Genomic DNA, 22320 nt, shown 5'->3' with positions numbered 1-22320 from the left:
GGTAAGTCATAGTAAGCTGTAAGTTGTAATCATCTAATAGTACTCGTGCTCTCTCTACAATAAATGCATCTTTCCATGTATGGGATGTGAACAAGTGGGTAAAAAATACTAGTTAAATCCCACCTCCACCTCCCCATGTTCCTAGCTCATCTCCTTATAGGTCATCTCACTGTACTCCACTTAAATGCAAGAAAAAATCCTAGTTTTACCCTTCTCTTGGGAGTCCCTAGACGAGCAGACTTGGCATCCAAAGCGGCGTAAGTGAGCCACAGCCCTGTGGAGACATGCTGCACAAAGCACATGGACTCCCCGTACTTGATCTCTGGTGTGCCCATACCCTCCACATCGCGCTTCGGGGCCACCTCTGACTTCTCCTGCTCGTGAGAATGTGCGGTGGGGGCAAACGCAAGACAAGGGAAGAAAGAAGCAGTGTGAAGGAAAATTCCATCTTCATGTTTGCTGCTAGCAGATACACTCAGATTAAATTCGGTTCAGATTAAATTCAAGGGTTGGACAATGGTCAAAGCTAAAGCTGCATGCTGAAAATGGTATTACATTTATATTTTCAAAAGGGGAGGCCTGCTGTTGATTCCATGACAAAATAACCATATCGGTCAAAATTGACGGATGTTCTTAGCTCAGCTCGTCTGAGAAAAACACTGTGTTTCAGTTTTGATGGGGGCGCTAATGTGCAATAAGCAGTTACAACGCATGTGGCTGCTGGAAAAGTGAAACAGGCAGTTCCACTCTGAGGCCCTCAGCCAAACCTTTGAGGCTCGGAAGCAGAACGCTGACATTTTGGTGTTAGCCCGCTTGGGATCGAGCACCATCAAGCCTTTCTCCTCGTCCAGACACAGGTACCGGCCTGTGGTTACGTGACGCACCCGGAACGGCTGACCCCATTTCATATGGCTGCCACTCCACCTGCAGGGACCGCAAAGAGTTTCATGAGAGGTAATGACAAGGTGCACAATCTCCTTTGCTATATGACAAGAAACACTGCTGCTCACCCAATTCTGAGGGGCTCCAGCCTCCATAATGACCTGGCTTGGCTGCAAACAGCACCTGCCTCGTACTGGGCAGTTCTGTAAAAAATACGCAGTGAGCAGTAAAGGGATAGCAGGCAGTCCAGCATTTTTTTAACTGGAGACCTCTCTTACGTGCGCTGGTCCTCTCCTTGGTCAGCGGATGGAATAGCCAGACACTCGTCCATGTGACCATGGAAAAGCCTGAGGACATGGCCTCCCGTCAGGTACCCTGTAGAGGTAGAGCAGCAGAATCAGAAGCAGGTAGGTCAAGGTGGATTGAGGTCATAGACATAGATCACATGGTCATCCTGGGTGTAGGTTAGGGTTAAATGCTTCTTCAACTGGGTTTCATATGGACCTCCCCAGTGCGATATCTGACAGCCATGTAGCATGTTGGAATCAGGTTAATAATAGCTCTCCTCCAAGTATGTTGTTGCTCAATGAAACCTATAGCCTTCGGAGGGAAAATAAGTAGGCAGCTCACAGTACATTCACTGGATGAAGTGTGTTCTAGTGTTCAATCCACTTTGAAATGAGTATCATTTTTCAAGAAAGAAATTTGACACGATGGCACAGTGGATAACACTGGTGTCTCAAAGCACCTGGGTTATGTGATTGGACATATTTCAATCCCTCTTTAGTCTCTGTGGAGTTGTATGTTCTGCTAATGTTAGTATGGGTTACCTCCCACAGTCAAGTGCATTGGTTACTCCAATTTGTCCATAATATGTATGTGTCTGTGTTACCTTGTTATGGTGTACAGATGGGTCAATAACCTTAGGAAGTTTAATGCAGTTATCATTGTAACTTGTGCTGGATGAAGGTGTCAGCGAAATACGAAATCTAGCAATCATTGTACATTGCTTTGGAGAAAGGAGTCTGCAAATGAATAAATATGAATGAGACATAACACTTGTGTAAAAGGCTACGACATAATTGGGAAAAGTGCTAAATATAAAAAAAATTATGTATGTTATTGTTTTTAAATTCTGGGCAGTTGGTCACAAGCCAACAAAATCAGGGATGGCATCAGAGTCATACACTTTGAGAAAATTACCTTACCTGAATAGTGTTAATATATATTCATTTATAAACAGATTTTATAAACACTTTTTTGATTATAGAAAAATGCCAACATATGAAACAAGAAAACATCTGTGAGAAAGTAACTGCTCTTTGTATAGGGAAAAGGAATGCTGGACTGACCCTCAGCCATCTCACACCCCGAACACACCGGGTTCATGTTCCACAGGGTCTGCATGAAGGAGGCGTCCACCATCAAGTCCCCGCTGGCATAGGACAGATGCTGCAAACACAAGATGTGAGCTTCAATGGAACACCATGGGACATGAGTGCAAGCACAATGAGATGGGGTGTTTACCTGTACATAGCCACACAAAGCCATTCGTGAATTCTTACCAGATATCTTTCCGAGGACACGCTGACCAGGATGAGGTCGTCTCCAACTCGGACTTTCTCACCCTCTGACCTCTGCTTGGATGCGGGGTGAATCGTCCACCAGCATGCCTCTCCTGTTAAGGAAAATTACAATATAGATTGCTGCCCCTGGCCCGGATGTCTTACTCAAGGCACAAACCGGTGTTCGCTGTGGTCCCTGCAGTGCCACCAACCTGTGGAATCTTCCTGCAGGCCCACATCACAGGCCAGCTTGTCTGTGAGTGACCGGGAACTAGTCAAGCAGCTGAGGTACTGGAATACAAACAGACAGAGAGAAAGTTGTATAAAACTCCAATCCTCCTTATTCACCACTACTGCCTACTGGATTTACAGATGGATAATAATAATAATAATAATAATAATTATAATAATAATAATAAGAAGAAGAAGAATAATAAGAAGAAGAAGAAGAAGAAAAAGAAGAAGAAGTTCTCTACTCACTGTCACTATCATTTGTCACATGAAAAAAACAGTAAGGATTAAAGTTAAATTTTAATAATGGCATGCTGACTAAATGAATGTTAGAGAAAAAGAAAAAAGCAAAAGCAAATGAAAAGGGAGCAGGATAAACAGGGGGTCTCACCATGCCTGAGTGGCTGTGCCTGAGTAGGATGGCATGGCCATAGAGCAGAGTGCGGTGGCCCCCTCCTTGGGATGACTGGAGGGAGGTGCAGCAAAAATAAAAAATAAAAAAAACAGCATCACCACAAAGACAATACTATGCATTTTTTTTCTGTTCAAACTCTGCTTCTACACCTGGAAGACATACAATCATAAGTCAAAACAGAAACCGATGGCCAAAACACAACTGTAGAAGAGGGAAACTGTAAATTACACTGTGAAAAAGATAACAGTCATTTCAACTTACTCAATATAGCACACACACACATACACGCACACGCTGGCTGAAACCGCTTGTCCGGAGCAGGGTCCCAGCGAGCCGGAGCCTAACCCGGCAACGCAGAGCACGAGGCTGGAGGGGGAGGGGACACACCTAGGACGGAACGCCAGTCCGTCGCAAGGCACCCCAAGCGGGACTCAAACCCCAGACCCGCCAGAGAACAGGACTCGGCCAAGCCCACTGCGCCATCCTGTCTCCCCTCAATATAGCACACAATCACAATAGTAACAAGCTCTCAGCTAAAAAAAAAACACTACCCATACCATTTACAGTAGAGCTGCTGATGCCTTACCTGTTTCATTCTCTGGTAACATTTTAAACAAGAAAGCATGAACACTGTTTTGGTATTAGGGGTTTACATCAATACAACCAACATTATGATTATTCCATGGGTAAGAGCAGGCCACCATCGCTGGGTTAAACACACATAGTCCACCAGAACACATGACATGGAAAGGTTGGGTTTGTCGGGGGGGGGGCTTGTTCCTCATTCACATGAACTCCGTAAAAAGCCCTGCACACCTGGCTATCCCTCCAGCTGACGGAGCCCCCCGCCTTGAGAGGCATAGCCATAAACACAGTACAGGCCATTAACTGGGCTTCATGCCACGTTATTCTGATCTGATCTGAGCCTGGGCTCAGTCAAGAAGCCCCTAATTGCTGAACCAACAATGGATTGTGTGAACTCAACACCCGAGTCAGCAGGACATTTGGCATGACCTGCTTAGGATTAAGTGGGCTCATTTTACACATCCAAAGATGCCTTCTTTGGGAATGTTTATGAGTGGAAAAAAATGAGGCTGGAGCTGAATGAGGATGGAGGGTTGGAGGGTTCATGCTTTGCTGGATCAACAGGGGGAACGCGGGTGAAATGGGGAGGGGAAAACACAAATAAAACAAGATGTGAAGCAATCAATGAAGAACATTAATGAACCTGAACAATGACAGTGAGCTTTGGCACCCCTGGAGGCACAGGGAGAAGGAAATGAGGTATGGAACATAGAAAAGCAACGATGAACAAAAAGCATGACTGCAGACCAACAATGGGTAACACAAAGACAGGGAAGGGTGGAGTGAAAATGTGGCCCAAACTAGATAAGGACTGTTCCCATAATCCAGGAACAGATCCATCTCAGATGGCCAGTTAAGTGTACCAGGTGAAGTGTCAGTCTTAATGATACTGAGCAAACTTAGGAAAAGGTGCACTTAGTCCAAAAGAGTACCTACGACAACATTAACTCATCGGGAGAACATTCATTAGGACACGTAAGTCTCCTGGGTTGGAGTTTGGGAGGGGTAGGGTAAGCAGGATTGAGGGTGATGGGTGAGGTTTCAGAGGAAACTTCACAGGAGAGGAGACATGTGCAAAGACATACCCATTTGTCCAAATCGACTGCCTATGGTTAGCAGGGCAGGGGGTTTTGGGGAGTCGGAAGAGAGACAGAAGGTAGTTAAATTACATCTGTGGAGGTCAAACGCGAATTGTGTAGCACACATTAGTCGAACAAAAAAGTTACCTTGATTTAGCAAAGTTCATTTCATTTGTCTACTTACAGAAGTATGGAAAATTTTGTCTTTGTTGTAACAAGGCTTGATTTTCTAAAATTTCTATCAGTATCCGATAAATTCATTTGACACCAGAAGGCCTTTCATTATGACAGTTAAATCAACCCAAGCAATTCAGAGTCATTGCTTTTCTGAAGCATACTTTATAAGGAAAATGGGAAAGAAAGAAAGGAATTCACAGTTGTTTTAAATTAGAAAAATATTCATTTCTTTGCCTGGTTCCTATGGTCAGCTGTAGAAGGAAAGGTGGTTGAAACATGCAGCAACTAACCCAGAGCTTCATGCTCCTGTCCCACTCGCTTACTGGTTCCTACCTCATTCATCTCCACGGTGTTGGCAAGCATCTCCTGCAGGGCACGCACTGACAGGGATTGCTCCAAGATGAAACAACAGATTGCCAGGTCTGGTGGTACATTCTGTGGGGAATAAAGCATGTGAGAAAACCTCCTATGAGGAATGAGAACACAAAGACAGCTGATAAGCCTGAAGGCTTGAGGGGGCATGGGACAAGTACACCTTACCTGAGCATTGGATGTGGGCTCCAGGAAGCAGAGTCGGTTTCCAAAGCCCTCACAGGACAGGCACAGCTTGATCTGCTCCTTCAGTACGGTTGCAGTGCATTGCAGCACCACCTGGTCATCCTGAAAATAGTGAGAGACGAAATGGGTTGTATGTGACTGGGCATATGGTCAGAGAACACACAGTAGAAGGACATAGAATGGACATGTTGTACTTAGACAGGAGGTTAACAGATACATGGTTCCACCGATCTTGTGAACAAGTGTTCACACGATAGGTAGACACATGATATTCGGTGAAAAGATGGATGGTCGAGGGATTAAGAGGTCAAGGGACGCAACGTCAACTGTAACAGTCACACTCATTACATCATGTTCATGTCCATACTCAAACCACCTCAACTGAATTGCACTAATTTTCATACTAGAACATTCAGGGATGCTTACAAAAAGGATCTAACATGGTTAAACGGTCAGTGAATTCAGCCCACCTCTGGGGTCTGGTGTAAATACACTAATAAACACCCCACTGCCCATATGGTGCCCTCACCCTGCACCGCTTCTGACATTCAACATTCCCAGCTGCTTCTACCAGTCTGTCATTCTGTAATTATATCTGAACACCATTTATCCTCCCTCTACTTCTCCCTCTCTCCCTCTGCATCTCAAATGTAATCTTGAAATTGGCTGTACAGCACACATACCTGTTGTCAAGTGTAAATAAATGTGTTTACTTTCACGGGTGCTTTGTAAGGGATTGACACACAACCGACAAAAATTAGTGATGTTGTGACTGTTCTTCCTTGAACATTCAAAAACTCCTTTCTCTTCAAATCACCCTTGTGCCCCCCATGTCTTCAACCTCAAAACTTATGTTCTGTCACTTACAGATTAGTCTGGATTCACTTTTGCTCCCAGAAGCAGAAAAATACAACAGAATAATTTGTGATGTGATAATTAAGAACTTTTTCTCAGTTCTGTGTCTTCAGCTTGTATGAATGTGGTTCGCTGGACTCACTGCTGAGTAGAGAGACCTAAATGTTGGCTTTCCCGATATGGAAGTGAAACCATGCTACTTATGTCTAAAAGCAGCCAGTTACTCTGGCGATCGGATGACTGTGCGGCTGTGGTCAAGAACACATATTGAGCAACCGAAGAAACCCCCATCAGACCTGGATCTCACACACACCACCCGGCTGATTCACTTTCCCATAGAGCAGGCACATGGACATTGGTTCCAGTGTGGTATAGCTGTCATGGGTTTCTAAACAGCATGAGTCAAATCAATGACTTCCTCTAAGCAGAACAATTTAAAATCTGAATAGAAAATATTCAAATTCTTTAAACTCCAGTAACAGCATTGCAAACTGATTTTCAAACCCGTTATGTTGTTTTCTTGTATTTAATGTCTGCATTTTCAGATAAAACATTAAGGTCATTCCATAAGACTGAGTTTACTTCTGCAGGAACTGGACAAAATAACAGAAACAAGTAACAATATACTAATAGCAAGGACCTAATAATGAGAGCGATCACCCTTTGCATTCGTAACAGCTTCAACCCTTCTTGGAATGCTGTGAAACAAGTCCTGAGCTATGTTTAGTAAAATATTCCACTCTTCGTCAAAAAGAAAAGTCTCCAGTTCTTTGAGAGATGAAGACAGTGGAAATCTACTTTGTAATCTGATCTCCAGAACATCACATAAAGGTTTCGTAATGTTCATATCTGGTGACTGCTGAGCCCACGTGTCTAACGTCCCCCTGGTCTGCACCCATGGGAATATTATCATCCTGGAATATGGAAACATCATGAGAGAACAGTTTTTGCACTGTAAAGTGCAACTGGTCCTGTTAAATGGTTTCACATTCTTTGGCTGTTAAATGGCAATGCAGAACAATCCTAGGACTTATTGACTCCCACAAGATGATTGCCCACAACATTACAGGTCCCTCACCATGTTTAACAGATGGCAACAAACACATTGTGATTTTAAGGCAACCTTTGACATTTTCCAAATGTAAACCCATGCAGATGTAGGAAATATGGCAAATGATGACTCATCAGACTATATTACTTTTTTCCATTTCAGGTTATGTGTCTTTGTCCATTGGCCTTGGATAGATACAATTTCCAAATGACCGGCCTGTAATAAATGTCAGCTTGTGAAGCTCACATCATACAGTTTTGTTGAGACCGGATCACAGAGGTGCTGATTCAATTCTGTGGTAATTTTTGAGGCTGTGCTTTTGTGGCAACTATCCTGTGAAATGTCTGTCTCTTTCTGCGGGTGAGCTTTGACTTGCAAGCGTGATGTCAATGTTTAGCATATTCTGTCATTATTTTTGAGACTGTTTCTCTTGATACAATCTCAAAAATAATGACAGAATATGATTTAAAAAGTTTTGCAGTTTTTGTAACTGATGCACCTGCAATTCTAGTACCGACTATTTGGCCTCTTTGGAATGCTGTTAGTTGTCTCATGTTGCTTTGAAAACTCACATATTAATTGTCAGACCCCTTTCATAGCTGATATATACTACTAAATGGTAAAAAATGTAACATGACTTACCTTTGCAGCTGCATTTCTAATTGTGGTATAGTAAATAAAAGTTCATTTCCTTTTTCTTGTGGTGTTTCTGCTATTTTGCTATCCCTTATATAGGATTTAAAATTTACTGAAAATATTCTGTATATAGTGGCACAAATTTAAATCATGATCTATGTATCATACTGAAATTAAAATTCAAAGGGAAATCAACATTTAAAGACTACAGAAGTTAAAATTCAGCCCTTCATAAGGATGGGGAGGAGTGAGAATTCATAAGCTTGACTCGCCACTTTATTTTTGTCCGTTTGTTTTAATGTGTTTGCTCTTAATCAACTGCAGTCGATGTTAATGCATAACTATCACCTCTTGAAATCCAGTCAGACAAAAGGCAAAGCGCTAAAGAGCCAGTGCCAGACAGCGGCTGACCGCAGGTGCTTTTGATGACATGACCTACTGAACCGATCTGAACACAGATCGAAGATTAATTTCCTCAACCATGGCAGGTGTAGAGTTTCATCATGGGGCCTATTTAGAGCAGGTTTAAAACCAGCTTGATTGTGCAGACGGTCAGGAATTAAAAGGGATGTTCATCAGCTGACACTGCTGTGCTATTAATGCAGTTTGATGTGCTTCAATGTGGAATGAATGGACAGAGAGCCATTTTAAGGGAATATGAAGCTGAGAAGCCACTCGCATTGACTTGAGACTCTGAAAACAAGGTGTCTATACATACATTTATTTCAGGAACTGCATGGTCTTTAGAAAATGACGAAACCACTCTGAAGGCCAAAAGTCAACAAAGACTCATTCCGAATGGTCAAACTATTGGTTCTGTCACTTATGTAGCTGATAGGTTCAATGGACAGAAACCTAGTTTCTGAAATTTATCAATGAACAATTACTTCAGTATAGTAGATCACTTTTTGTATCTTCCAAAAGCTTGAATGAGTGCAATGGATTTGCTGTATGAGTATAATGCTGGTCATAATACACTGAAATCAAAGAAAAATAAACAGTGTTATTGTTTAATGTATGCAACAGACCAGTAATGGTACGTCCAGATGCCCACACTCCATAACAAGGGAATATTCTACCCAGATTCAGTCTTTCTTTTCCTTTCTGCTTCAGGCTCCTCCTAAAGATGAATCATCACCAGAACCTCCTCTCTGAGCAGCTTATGAATCAATGTGCTGCTGAAGATGGAGACGTGACAGTGACAGAAACAGAAGGTGGATGAGAGTCAAAACAAATCAGTGCAGCAGGGAGGAAAGTGTTGCCCTTTTGAAGAAGCCTTTAACCCAACATTTATTGGAGCACTGGTTCCACATAGGCCTGCCTAGAAATGTCAGCTGCTCAGTTGTTGGGATCACACCTCAGGACAAAGACACTTGGGGGCAATGGGGGTGGCTTCCCAGTGGCAAGCTAGTAGAAACTCCCATCAGTTCCCAAAAAGAACTCACTTGCACTTGCTCCACCCAGCTTTGCCTTGGCAGAGGTTTGAAACAATTTGAGACTGACCATTAACTTTACTGGGGCCTCAACTGCAAGCAAACAGCAAACTCTCACCAGGTCATGATTCACAGTTAGGGGAATTGGAGAGACATTCCCTGAAGACCCCTTACTTTTCAGTCTTCACTATCTTGAGAAACTGAAGGATACTCCTTTGAGAAGGGTCCTAGGTGGCTGAGCTCATTCTAATATACTAATAATCTAAGCTATTGGTTCATGATATAACAATGCTCTTCATTTACATATACACACACACACACATTTTCAGAACTGCTTGTCCCTTACGGGGTCACGGGGAACCAGAGCCTACCCAGCAACACAGGGCGTAAGGCCGGAGGGGGAAGGGGACACACCCAGGACGGGACACCAGTCCGTCACAAGGCACCCCAAGCGGGACTCGAACCCCAGACCCACCGGAAAGCAGGACTGCAGTCCAACCTACTGCGCCACCGCACCCCCCATTTACATATAAACGTTTGCAAAAAATGTACTTAGCTTTTTCTACCTTATCAGACATGTGATCTGTTTTGTTAAAATTTTAGGATGTTCACAGGAGAAACATCTGTTATAAGCGCTTTATAAATGGGAAATAGAAATTATTTGTGACTATTACTTTAAAATTTGCTCTGTGATGTAATGTATAGGTGTAATATACAATTTACGTTAACTTTGGAGAAACATTTTAGCTCAGTTCCAGAAAATTCTGTTTTGCCTTCCCTTCTTATGTGCAGCTTCCAATTTCAAACACCCTGTCTGTCACTCCTACACTCCACTTCCGTGTCTTCTATCTCATCATTTACTCCCCTGATCTTTCCCCTCCACTTTCTCCTCTCCTTTCTTCAGTCCCACCTGCAATGACAAATTTCCTTAATAAATTCTTCTCTTGTTGCTCCATTCTCCCTAGTTCTGCTCTTCCTTCTCACCCCAAATCCCTCTGCCTACACCCCCCTTGGACCTTCTATTTTAGGAAGCTGCACCTGTCACACACACATTCCCTTGTACTGCTGACTAGTGGATACTTAGGAGTCCCACTTGGAGAAGAAGAAGGAGGAGGGATTTTGAATGCAGGGGTAAGTATTGCTCCAACTTGTTTGCTCTGAAGGGGATTACCCATCACACAACCTCTATCACTTTGGTTACTTAAAAAGAAAAACACAAACTATAAAATTATGATTCATGTAAAGTCAATCAAGCCTGAGAAGATTGCAAATGTGTATAAATAAGATGTATGCAAAAACTGTCATTAGAGGACACAAGATAAATGTGTTTGACCCATATCTAAGTTTACATTTATTTCTTAGCAGACACTTTTCTCCAAAGCAACTTCTAAAAGATACTACATAGTGTTATGAGCCCACACACCTTATTCACCAAGGTTACTTACACTACTTACAAAGGGTCATTTATCCATAAAGCAGTGCAACACACTCTCTCTCTGTCACTCACACATTATGGGTGAACCTGAGCAGCATGTCTTTGCACTGTGGGAGGAAACCCGAGCAAGCCTGCAGAGATACAGGGAGAACACGCACACTCCACAGAGACTGAGAGAGATCGAACCCATGTCCTCTCACACCAGTCAGGTGCTGTGAGACAGCAATGCCACTCGCTGTGCCACCATGTTGCCCCTTAGCTACAGAAGAAGCTACGTGAAAACTGCATTTGAAAGGGAAGCTTACATGATGCACAAACACATGAATAAATAGATAATTTCATGAATCAATAAAAAAATAAGCAGAATTAACTGTATTAGTCAACACTGGTGGTCAAGAGATATGTAAACACTTCTGTTTGGAAAAACCTTAATCTAAAGGAATGTTAAACAGCACATCACAGTTACAAAACATCCAGTAGTGGAAGATTGTGGAGTACACGACCTTCATAATCCTCCTCTTTCATGGCAAAGTACAGCAATATGCTATTCAGATTCTCTCCTCTGAAAGAGTGCACTCAGAGGTTCTGAGTGAAACCAATCAATTTTTTCAATGGATGGTACAGGAAAACTAAAAAACAGTTGGTAACAGAAATACATGAGCCACTTTACCAAATGTATGTGGTTTTAACAGACAAAATGAACATCTGTTTATTGTGAATGCTCTGAATAGGTCAGAGTGTTTCTTTAACGATGAAAAAATAACCTTGCACACACTGTTCCCCTTTTGGTGTAGATGTGTTAATCCAAAATGAAGTCACGGTGATTTACACACTTCTAACACACCTCCACAGCAACTTGGACCAGGATAATTTCATAGATTAACACTTATTGAGGTGCCTCTGTTTGTTGTTCTTTCCTTCCCAGACATATGCTCACATTTTTCCATGTTATACTTGCATTGGCTATAACGTATAAGTACAGATGGGGCAAACAGCCTACATGTTCTCCTGCACCTCATTAATAACTGTCAAAGAAACGCTGTCAGCAATCATGAGTAGGGAAGATTATGAGAAAAGTGAATTCCGCAAGGGATGGACTGAAAAGTAATCAGAGAAAGGATTACACTGGAGAAACAAATTCTGAGTCATTCTAATGTCAGTGAAGCTACTTCAAGCTCTGAGTATCATAGCATCATGCGTCACCTTTTTATCACAGGTACACTACCACACAGTCATGGCTGCCACATTTTCCGCAAGCAAATGTCATCACAACGAGTGCTCTTGCGAATGTTGTGAATGTATTGCTGATGGTAAGCCAGAAACCTCCTCGAATACTCAGACAGTAAAAAATTTCAGGTCATAGAAGGTAAAGTAATATGCACAGTTTTTCTCTCCTAAGCCTCTTCAACACATGGAATAAAGAATCCCAAGGATCCCAAAATCAGACTGTCAGGTATAACCCATATCATTCTCCTTGCTATACAGTTCATTTCATCACTAAAAAGTCCATTTCATGACTAAAAATGCATTCCATGCAGTGATTCCTTACACTGTCTTCCAAACATAAACCCCCCATCCTTAATTTCTGGAGAGTTCACTGAGAACCAGGTTTGCGGATGGGGGAAGTATACGTATTCCATCTATCTACTGGATGCTCCTGTTGTTTTCCAGGCATGTCCCACTCATAGTGTCAGAAGAGTTGGATTAACACCTGTGTGGATGCATGTTAGGGCTATTAAACTACCACAATTGTGCTCATCTGTGGTACTGCATGTCTTATAATGATCTCTGAACCACTGTGCAATTCAAGTAAGAAAATAAATCCACTGAAACACATGAAAAATGAATGCTCAGCAAAAATATTTGAAAACTTTAGCTTCCTTCCAATGTATTTTACATTCATGTAGCCAAGAAATAAAATCCATGTCAAAATGGCAGTGGGGTTAAATGTAGTTAAATCTAAAATCTAGATCAGCGTTTCACTTTTTTCAAGACATATAAAAGAGAGGTTGATAATAAAAGCATATTTTCCTCAATGCAAATAAATAGTATTTTATTTTCACCTTTTTAAATGTTATCAAAACCTGACAGAACTGCCACACTTTGACAGACAATTAATAACTTTCAACCAAAACTGAAGAAAAAAATATATTTTTTGTATTGTATTCATGAAAATGCAACAGTACCTTTGAGATCTTTCCATTATGGTGTCTGTTATTTGGTATATCATTCTTGTTATTACCAGCAACCTAACAGAATTGAGAACACTGCCTTAACAGACAATCAAAAGTCTTCCCGTGGTGTTGTGCCTCAAATTTATCGTGATCCTTGTATTTCTGGAAGGTTCTTCCTTGCAAATAAGTCCTAGAGGAGAACTTAGACAAAAAGTACCTCATAAAGACCAAGATGACTATACAAAAAATAACTTTTTGTACCCTAACTGGATTAGGATTATCGCTAGTATCCATCATAGCTCAGTCTGGTTCATGCCAAAATTGCAATGTTGAGCCATCCTGAGCGCTCAGGACCTGCAGGATGAAGGGAGGGGGTAAAGTGCAGTACCAACCAAGCATCAGGCATGAGTTCCATGGTCCTATACAAACTGGACCGAGTCAATGTTGCAAAATGTTCTCACAAAAGTTTCCACTGGCCCTGGGAATTTGGAAAGTCTGCTTGAGTGCACTGTGAGTTGTGTCCGTATTTGCAGTGTTAAGTCCAATCCATACAATCTAAGCATTGCACTCTGTCAAGGATGTTTTTTGCCTCCACTCTTATTTGTGATTTTCATAGGGCGGATATCGAGGTGCAGCTGAGGATCAGAGGGTATCTAATTGGCGAGAAAACTGGTGACATCTATGCTGTTTGCAGATAATTTTGACCTTTTGGTCTCATCTGACTATGATCTTCAACATGCACTTGAGCAGATTTCTGCCGAGTCTGAAGCAACTGGGATGAAAATCAGCACCTCCATTTCTGAGTTCATGACCATCTTCTGAGAAAGAGCCAGTTGGTCTCTCCAGATGAGGGGAGAACCACTGCCCCTAATGGAGTAGTTCAAGAATGTTAGGTCCCTGTTCTCGAGCGGTGGATAAGTGGAACAAGAGATTGAATGGCAGACTGGTGCAGCATCTGCACCTTTGCAGGTAGTGTACTAGTCAGCACAGATGAGCCTTCAGACAAAGCTTTTATTTTAACAATCAATCTATGTTCCAACGTCCACCTATGGTAATGAGCATTGTAATGATCGAACGGAAAAATCCATGAACACAAGCAGCCAAAATAAGGTTTCTCCACAGGACCATTGGTATCACTCTCTATGACAGGGTGAGGAGCTTAGTGATCCAGTAAACCTCAGAGCAGAACTGCTGCTCCTCTACATTGAGAGGAGTCTACTGAAGTGGTTCAGGCATATTGTTACAATGCCCTCTGGTTGATTCTGGCAGAAGCTCTACTGGGCACATCCCACTAGGAAACAACCCTGGGGTACTTCCAACACAGAGTGGAAGGATTTTATCGCTTGATTGCCCTGGGAACACCTGGACACCCCCCATAAGACTTGGAGACTTTTGCAGAAAAAAGGGAGGTTGAGGGCTACCTGCTAAGCCTACTGCCACCATGAACCTGTCCAGGTTAAGCAGAAGGAAACTGATTAACTGAACTGACCTCATAACAAAAAGCTCACCTGCTGCACCCCATATGTCCTTACAAATGTGGAGTTTAATAAAGGAGAGTAAAAAAATACCTGCTTTCAAGTTTGTCATAAATACAGTGCAGTCTTCCCTCTTTACAAAGGTAATGTGGTTTTTCTAAAAAATTCTTTACTAGGTAAATTCTTATGACGCTAAGATTTAATTAACATTATTTTAATTTAATTACCATTAATTTTTGTATGTTCTTAAGTCCTAAAACTGACAGCCATATTCTCTAAAATCCCATTGACGTGAACATTATTACTCTTATAGTAATAAAGCTTGCTCAGCTCTTTCACAGTTATTACATAGCGTACATTTGACAAATTATGGGTTTCCTCCAGGTACCCAAATTTCCCCCACAGTCCAAAGACATGATTTTCAGTTGAATTATAGTGTGTATTACACTGCCGAGTGAAAAGCCAAAAAAACGTCTCACCCTGTCACCGCATAAAACTTATGGAATATGGTACAAAAAATGTATGCATACACAAAATTAATAAAAGATATAATACTAAACATGTTTATAAAAATATATTTTGAAAACTTATAAAAAAGAAACCGCAAAAAAACCCATACAGCCAGAACAAGTACATATGCCGAACCTGTAAATAAATCCCCCCCCCCCGTATCTCTGCATGTTCATGTACGTTTACTCCTGCAGTCCAAATGTGTTTCAGGTGCACTGCTGACTCTAAATGAAGTGTTGTGTGTGCATGTACTGTAGACCAAATGCACACACACACACACTGAAACCACTTGTCCTGAGTGGGGTTGCAGCAAACTAGAGCCTAACCAGGCAACACAGGGCGCAAGGCTGGAGAAGGAAGGGACACACCCAGGACAGGACGCCAGTCCATCGCAAGGCACCCCAAGTGGGACTCGAACCCCAGGCCGACCAGAGAGCAGGCACAGGCCAAACCTGCTGTGCCACCACACCCCCTATACCAAATGCCAAATGACTAAAATGTTAATGTCTTGCGCTGCGGGGGAGGTGTGCAAAACCCAGATTCGCTCCTCATAAATGCAAAGAAATGCTTTATGAAGGTTGAGACTGAGTGGAAGAGCTTGCTACATTTGAATTCAAGCAATAAATTGTTGAAGGACCTCAGCACCCATCAAGAACTGTCCATTGCATGTTCAAACACAAGAAGGCTTATTGGTATACCAAATACCATAGTACGTTCGGTCAAATGTCATTGATTGATTTTGTGGTCATGGCATCTGACTTGAATAAATATGAAGAAGCATTAAATGAAATATCTCGTTATGTCGAAATCTAATCTCCTAACTCGAGGTATGAGTGCTCTTTGCTCTTTCAGCAGAAAGGCAATATGTTCTTGGACAAACCCATCAGTTCCACAAAGTTAAAGTTATTAAACATTTCCAGGTTTGAGGTCAAAGAGTGGTGAATAAATTATTAAACAGAACAGCACAGAGTCCTTTCACCTATTGGTTTTTTCCCTTTATGTTGGTTTTTTAACCTATTATTTCTATTCATGTGATTTTCTTACTCCCTTCCAACCTTTTTTCTTGTGTCCTTCCTGTATGTTGTGTCCTTGCAACTTTTTTCCACAGAAAGTAGGGTTTCGGATAAAAATATGGCTTGTGCGTTGTTGGGCCCTTCTGGTGTCTGCCTGTGGGCAAGCTGCTGACATACAGATAGGGGAGGGAGAGGAGTACAAAGAGTCAGAGAGGAGGCTCAGCCAGCTGTCCCTTCCAGGCAAGGGAGTGCGCACCTCCGTCTCACTTGCGCAGACCTCAACAGGGCTCTGCCTAACTGGGGTAAAAATAGATGATGGAGCCAGCAGATGCTGCAGCCCTCATCTGTCTCCTCACGGCCTGCTAAGAGCGAAGAAATCTCAGGAAACAAAAAGAAAATTCCACCCACCCCTCAGGATCATCAAAAGGACTGACAAAGATGTGAAACTCAGCCTCAGGCTTCCTGCAGTTCCAGTTACCCTTATGGTGCGACCTCCAGTGTGTGACCCACAAGACCCCCCATCCACAAATGGGCCACTACTAAATTAACATGATAAATACATAGAAAACTAGTTGCAAAAAAAACAGTCTGCTATATGCAGAAGGAGAGTGCATGGCATAGGCAGAAATTCCATCATCATCGAAATTAAAGGCTGAATGCCGACAGTGCACACCATGTAGCAAGAGGACAAGATAGAGTCACTTGATATGTAGGCCAGAGTAGTTGGAGAATTCAGAGTTTAAAAATACTCAGCAGGCAAGAAGAAGAGCATCTGCTCCTGTCTAGCAGCATGGAAGCAGGAGGAGACCCTGAAAGGTACCACCAAGGTGATGGGACCCAGGCCAGTTGGGTGAAGGGCCCTCTTATCCCAGTCATTGCTGTATGGCTACCTTTGTTACAGTTTCATCCAGGAATTCTACAAGAACTACAGCTCCGTGCAGGATGGCCTGGTGACGGTTGGCGACGGTGGGTAAGGGAGAGAGTAGGCAACACTTACCGTTCGAAGGAACTGGATCTCCTCCTCTCCCTCTCCTCCTTCCGCCATCCTACCACCAGGGCCACTCGCAGCTCAGCTCCTCAGGAGAAATGAAAAAATCCTTCCCTTTTTCTCTCTCCCCTTCTCTCAGTGTGTGTGTGTGGGTGTGCTGGAGGACAGCATGGGCTCCTGTGGCTCTGCCGGCTGTGAGAGAGGGAGTGATGGACGGCTTTGCACTCCACACATTTCTCCCTTTGGCATCAGGGCGAATGGGGGATAGGGAGGGGCAAGGCAAAAAAAGCCCAGTAATAAAATAAATAAAACACACACACACACATATGCACACACACCACACGGCCATGTTTGCAAGCATGGGGCCACTCCCTCACATGGTCAAGCTCCTCCCTCTTCTCCTAGGGACTATATAAGGAAAGCCCTCAAGCAGTTCCCAGGAGGTTCTTGCCCTGCACGCTTACAAGACTGCTGACCCAACAGCTCATCTCTGCTGAGAAGTCCTCCATGGCGCCCTTGTAAATGGCCCACTTATGTCAGGGAGGTCTGAGTTTCCAGACAGGAGAGTGCTAGCCACCTCAGTTGGCCCCAGTGTGCTGACTTTTTAACCTTCCAGCTCTGGCCTACCTATATAACAAGCCTGCATGTATGTAACTTGCGCATTTAAACATCTGGGCTTTGTCTGTAATTAAAGATAGCACAGGTCATGAGAACACAGAAGGAAAATCAAACAGCAAACAAATCAAACTCATTTAGTATTTGTACTTGAAGAACAGATTTTTTTTTTGCATCCCATCACTGATATATTTTATAAATGTATTACATACTGGTTGACCCCATAATATCATTTACACACACATCATCTGAAATCCCTTGTCCCACGTGGGGTCGTGGGGAGCCGGAGTCTAACCCGGCAACACAGGGCGTAAGGCTGGAGGGGGAGGGGACACACCCAGGACGGGACGCCAGTCCATCACAAGGCACCCCAAGCAGGACTCAAACCCCAGACCCACTGAAGAGCAAGACCCTGTCAAACCCACTATGCCACCACGCCCCCCTAATATCATTTATTATTGCAAAAAATTGCAGATAACAGTATAACATTAACAAAGAAAAGCTGTGTGTCTGAATGGAAGTCCATATTCAAAAACTTAAAAACCCCTTCACCATTGTAATGTTTATTTGTCATCCACGCAAGCTGCTGGGGTCACCTATATTATGAAAATCCAAAATGTGACTGTATAACTTATTTGTACCTGTAAAAACCTGTGCATTCTTCTCCCTATGTTTTCAAAATGCTAAATCACTAAAACACTAAATCATGTTACAACAGGGAATTGCAAGGAAATATCAGTGCACAATAGTAAGTTAACTCAGGACAATATAATGTGACAGTGTTAGAAAGGGCAAAAAATAAAATAAATGAAGAAATAATTTATACAGCATCAATAAATTTAAAGAATTTCACGTAACTGAATTGTTGGAGTCCAACAGGGAATGACTGACAGATAAACTTGTGCAGCACAGACTAGAAATATTAACTGCCATCAGCAACCAGTTCCATCAATATAAACCCAAAGTAACTCAAAGAGGTTAAAGGCAGGCAGATAAAGACCCTTTTTCTGTGTATCTACCAGACTATTGCATGACAGATCTCACTTGGGTTTGCCAGAATTTCCTTGGCACACAGGACAAAGCCTGAGGGATGCTGGTGAGAGTGAGGCGATGTCATTTTGTTGCATCCCCCTCGTGGTGGTTGTTGGGAACTGAGCTGGCAGCATCACACACATCACACACATCACACACACACACACACACACACACACACACACAGAACCACAAAACCACAAAACATCATCTGCAGCATTGCGCTGGTACAGACAGCTCATAATGAGCAGAGCGGGTAGAAGAAGAAAGGTCTCGCAAAGTCATTATACAAGCACTTCGCCGTGTTTTCCAGCTCATCCATCAGCACTGCCTACCTGCATTATGAGTGTTTACCAGTCGGAAAGTTGATAAACTTGTTTTTTATTCTTTGATGGGCAGTTTTGTGCGTGCTTGCAGATTCAGCAGCCTGCATGCAGCCATACACTGAACCCTGATTCATGTTACTCCCTTTTCCTAAACCATCTACCATTTAATTTGCCTAAAATTCTTTCTTCTCTTAATGTAAAGATGCATCTTAGGGTGTCCTTTGATTTTATTGTTGTTTTCCTAATCTACATTTCTGTAACCTAAAGGCATTGCATTGCATCTATAACAACAAGGTTAGCGACCCAACAACTCACTCTGCCTTGCCTCAGATCCCCAGAACAGAACTCAGACAACCTGGCGTCAGTCTGCCAGACGAAAACACCTCTTTGTAACCAAAGAAGCATGTGTGCATGACACAGCATAAAGACAAGAACAAAAATGCAGACATTAATTTCCCTACGAACATATTGCTCACCTCCACAATCTCCATCTAAGTGTCATCTCTGAGCGCGCTCGCCCTTCTCGCTCCTGTCGCCCATAGCAACCACATCCGGCTGCAGGGCAGGAGTACCAGCAGCTCTCGGGGTATTTGTTTCTCGCCACTGTGGCCGTGCCTTCACTGGGCATGCTCAGTGAGCGCCAAGAAGTTCACATCAACCCATGAATATACTTTAAATGTTTTCTGGGAATTGGAGTTTTTGACATGGGCTGGCAGCAGGTAGCGTAGAGCTCAGCACTGCTGTCATAATCTGAACGCACTGGGTTTAAATCCCACCCCTGTTGTAGTCCCCTTACATTTATATGAAACTTTTCTCCAAAGAAATGCACAAGGTTAAGCTACCTACAATTGTTTATTAATTTATACACCTGGGAAATTATATTGTAGCAATTTAGGATAAGTACCTTGCACAAGGGATACTATAATTCAGTGGAATTTGAACTTGCAAACAGTGGGTCTAAAGGGGACAGCTTGCATCACTACACTACCAGCAGCCCTTGAGCAAGGTTTTTAACTTGAATTGACACAATAAGAATACCCTGCTGTATAAACAGGTAAATTACTGTAAAGTTTGTTATCTTAATATGGTAAATCACCGTAAGCAAAGGTGTCAACTAACTAAACGGCAATAAAGTTCTGTAATTTCTGAGGCTCAAGGAAAATTCAGCAGTAAACTTTTAAAGATTTAAGTACAGCATTCTGTGGGAAGGGGGCTATTTACGGTTTATTTCCCTTCTATAAGCTGTAGTCTGTGTTCTCGCCAAACATTCCCCAGATGAGACCTGAGGGAGCCGCCGTGATACTAGCGCCCCATGTTGACCACATACCAAGATGGACGAAATGTGTCTGTGTAAACCGGGAAATCCGGTTATTAGCATTTAACAGCAATGTTATGCAGTAAGGGGGTGCGGTGGCGCAGTGGGTTGGACCACGGTCCTGCTGTCCGGTGGGTCTGGGGTTCGAGTCCCGCTTGGGGTGCCTTGCGACGGACTGGCGTCCCGTCCTGGGTGTGTCTCCTCCCCCTCCGGCCTTACGCCCTGTGTTACCGGGTAGGCTCCGTGACCCCGTATGGGACAAGTGGTTCTGAAAATGTGTGTGTGTGTGTGTGTGTGTGTGTGTGTGTGTGTGTGTTATGCAGTAAATACCTGTAAATTGACTTAAAAGGCTTTTTAATTCTACAATGCCCAGGTGAGGGTGGGCCAGCATTTGGACCCCGAGAGGTTTTTTCCCCCTCCCTTTCCTTTCAGTTGTGAAATTTTTTTTTTTTTTCCTCCATGCCCAGTTCACTTACTTACAGCTTTAATGATCACACCGTTATTGTAGCAATTTAATGTATGAAAAACCTTTTATTTGTATTCCACCTCATGCATCAGACTTTTCCGCACGCATTGCTGCCTGCCTGTCGGACATCTCTTCATGGATGTCTGATCACCACCTCCAACTCAACCTCTCCAAAACAGAGATTCTTCCCCACACAGCTGGCTTGTCCTCCTGTCACAATCTATTATTCAAACTGGACAACTCACTCATTTCACCCACCTCCTTGGCTAAGAGCCTGGGAGTAACGATTGACTCGAGTCTGTCTTTCTCTCGGCACATCGAAGCCGCAACCCAGTCCTGCAGATACATCCTGCATAATATTCGCAGGATCTGTCCCTACCTCACAATTGACTCTGCTCAACTACTTGTCCAGGCCATGGTGACTTCCCGTCTGGACTAGCGCAACTCTCCCTTGTGTGGCCTTTCTGCTACTGCCATAAGACCTCTGCAGCTGATACAGAATGCTACTGCACGAGTTGTGTTTGACTTGTCAAAGCGTTCCCATGTATCTCCTCTACTAATTTCTCTGCACTGGCTTCCTATAGCCGCCCGGATAAAATTCAAGACCCTGGTTATTGTCTACAAATGTATCAATAGAACTGCTCCCAGATATCTACAGGACTTGATCAACCACTACACCCAAACCAGACCCTTTTGTTCATTTACTGCTACTTGCTTGGTGGTCCTGTGGATGAAAAGTAAAGCATGGAGGTTCTCAGTTCCGGGTCCGTTGTGGTGGAATGACCTTCCCCCCTCACTCAGAACTGCTGAAACTTTGCCTACATTCAAGAAGGGTCTGAAAACTCACCTTTTCCAGGCTCACTTTGTCCATGGTCTCTCAAGCTCATGTATGGTGTAAATGTTCATGCACCGTAACTTCATGAGCATCCCCAGATAAGCCTTTACACAGCCACTACTCCGGCATTGTATGTGATTGTTTGTGTATCTTATTGAAGAAAAACAAAATTTGGTAGGAGGTTATCAGGATTCATCTGTCCTCTGTTTTATGCACCTACTTGAGCGATGAACATCGATGCATCAAGTGGAAGGTAACAAACTACGTTTACTTAAGAGTCACATGTTTGCAGCCATGTCTCTTTCTCTTAATGTAATGCACAAATTGTATTTTTGCCGAGATGTACGTCACTTTGGAGAAAAGCTAAATGAGTAAATGTAAATGTAATTGTATTATTCTTCTGATCCTTTCTTCAGCACTCGGTGTCACCGTGTGCAAAGAGCATGTATGACATTCAGTTGAATGGAATTGAATTGAATTGCATGACACTGAATTGAATGGAATTGAATTGTATGACATTGATGGAATTGAACTGAATTGAACATTCACAGAACTTTGTAGTTTCCTTCTCCTGCCAAGAGATGTCGATGTCTCCCTGAACATGTAGCCCAGCCTGCTGTACTTTAACAGCCAGCTTGGTGCTGCTTACATGATCTTGCAGATGAAACA

The 22320-nt window shown here is 42.9% G+C and overlaps 1 protein-coding gene across 6 annotated transcripts in view; it reads right to left on the bottom strand.

Moving 5' to 3' along the window:
• The window catches only part of ryr1b (ryanodine receptor 1b (skeletal)), a 67985-nt gene extending 50672 nt beyond the window's left edge, over positions 1–17313 (bottom strand). For 4 of the 6 annotated variants that reach the window (XM_018764375.2, XM_029255663.1, XM_029255664.1 and 1 more), the window contains exons 1-12: positions 17072–17313; positions 5475–5594; positions 5268–5369; positions 4764–4784; positions 3070–3144; positions 2660–2738; positions 2448–2560; positions 2235–2334; positions 1161–1257; positions 1011–1085; positions 768–924; positions 210–374 (exon numbers count right to left, since the gene is read on the bottom strand). In XM_018764375.2, the coding sequence (XP_018619891.1) occupies positions 210–374; positions 768–924; positions 1011–1085; positions 1161–1257; positions 2235–2334; positions 2448–2560; positions 2660–2738; positions 3070–3144; positions 4764–4784; positions 5268–5369; positions 5475–5594; positions 17072–17119 (1152 nt within the window). In that variant the 5' untranslated portion in view covers positions 17120–17313. The remainder of the gene's footprint in view (positions 1–209; positions 375–767; positions 925–1010; positions 1086–1160; positions 1258–2234; positions 2335–2447; positions 2561–2659; positions 2739–3069; positions 3145–4763; positions 4785–5267; positions 5370–5474; positions 5595–17071) is intronic. The other 2 variants (XM_018764382.2, XM_018764389.2) reach the window with 1 other exon arrangement.
• Between the last annotated feature and the right edge of the window lie 5007 nt (positions 17314–22320).

This window comes from Scleropages formosus, chromosome 10 (assembly GCF_900964775.1).
Source record: "Scleropages formosus chromosome 10, fSclFor1.1, whole genome shotgun sequence".
Taxonomy (NCBI): Eukaryota; Metazoa; Chordata; class Actinopteri; order Osteoglossiformes; family Osteoglossidae; genus Scleropages; species Scleropages formosus.
This window is presented reverse-complemented; position numbering and strand designations above follow the sequence as displayed.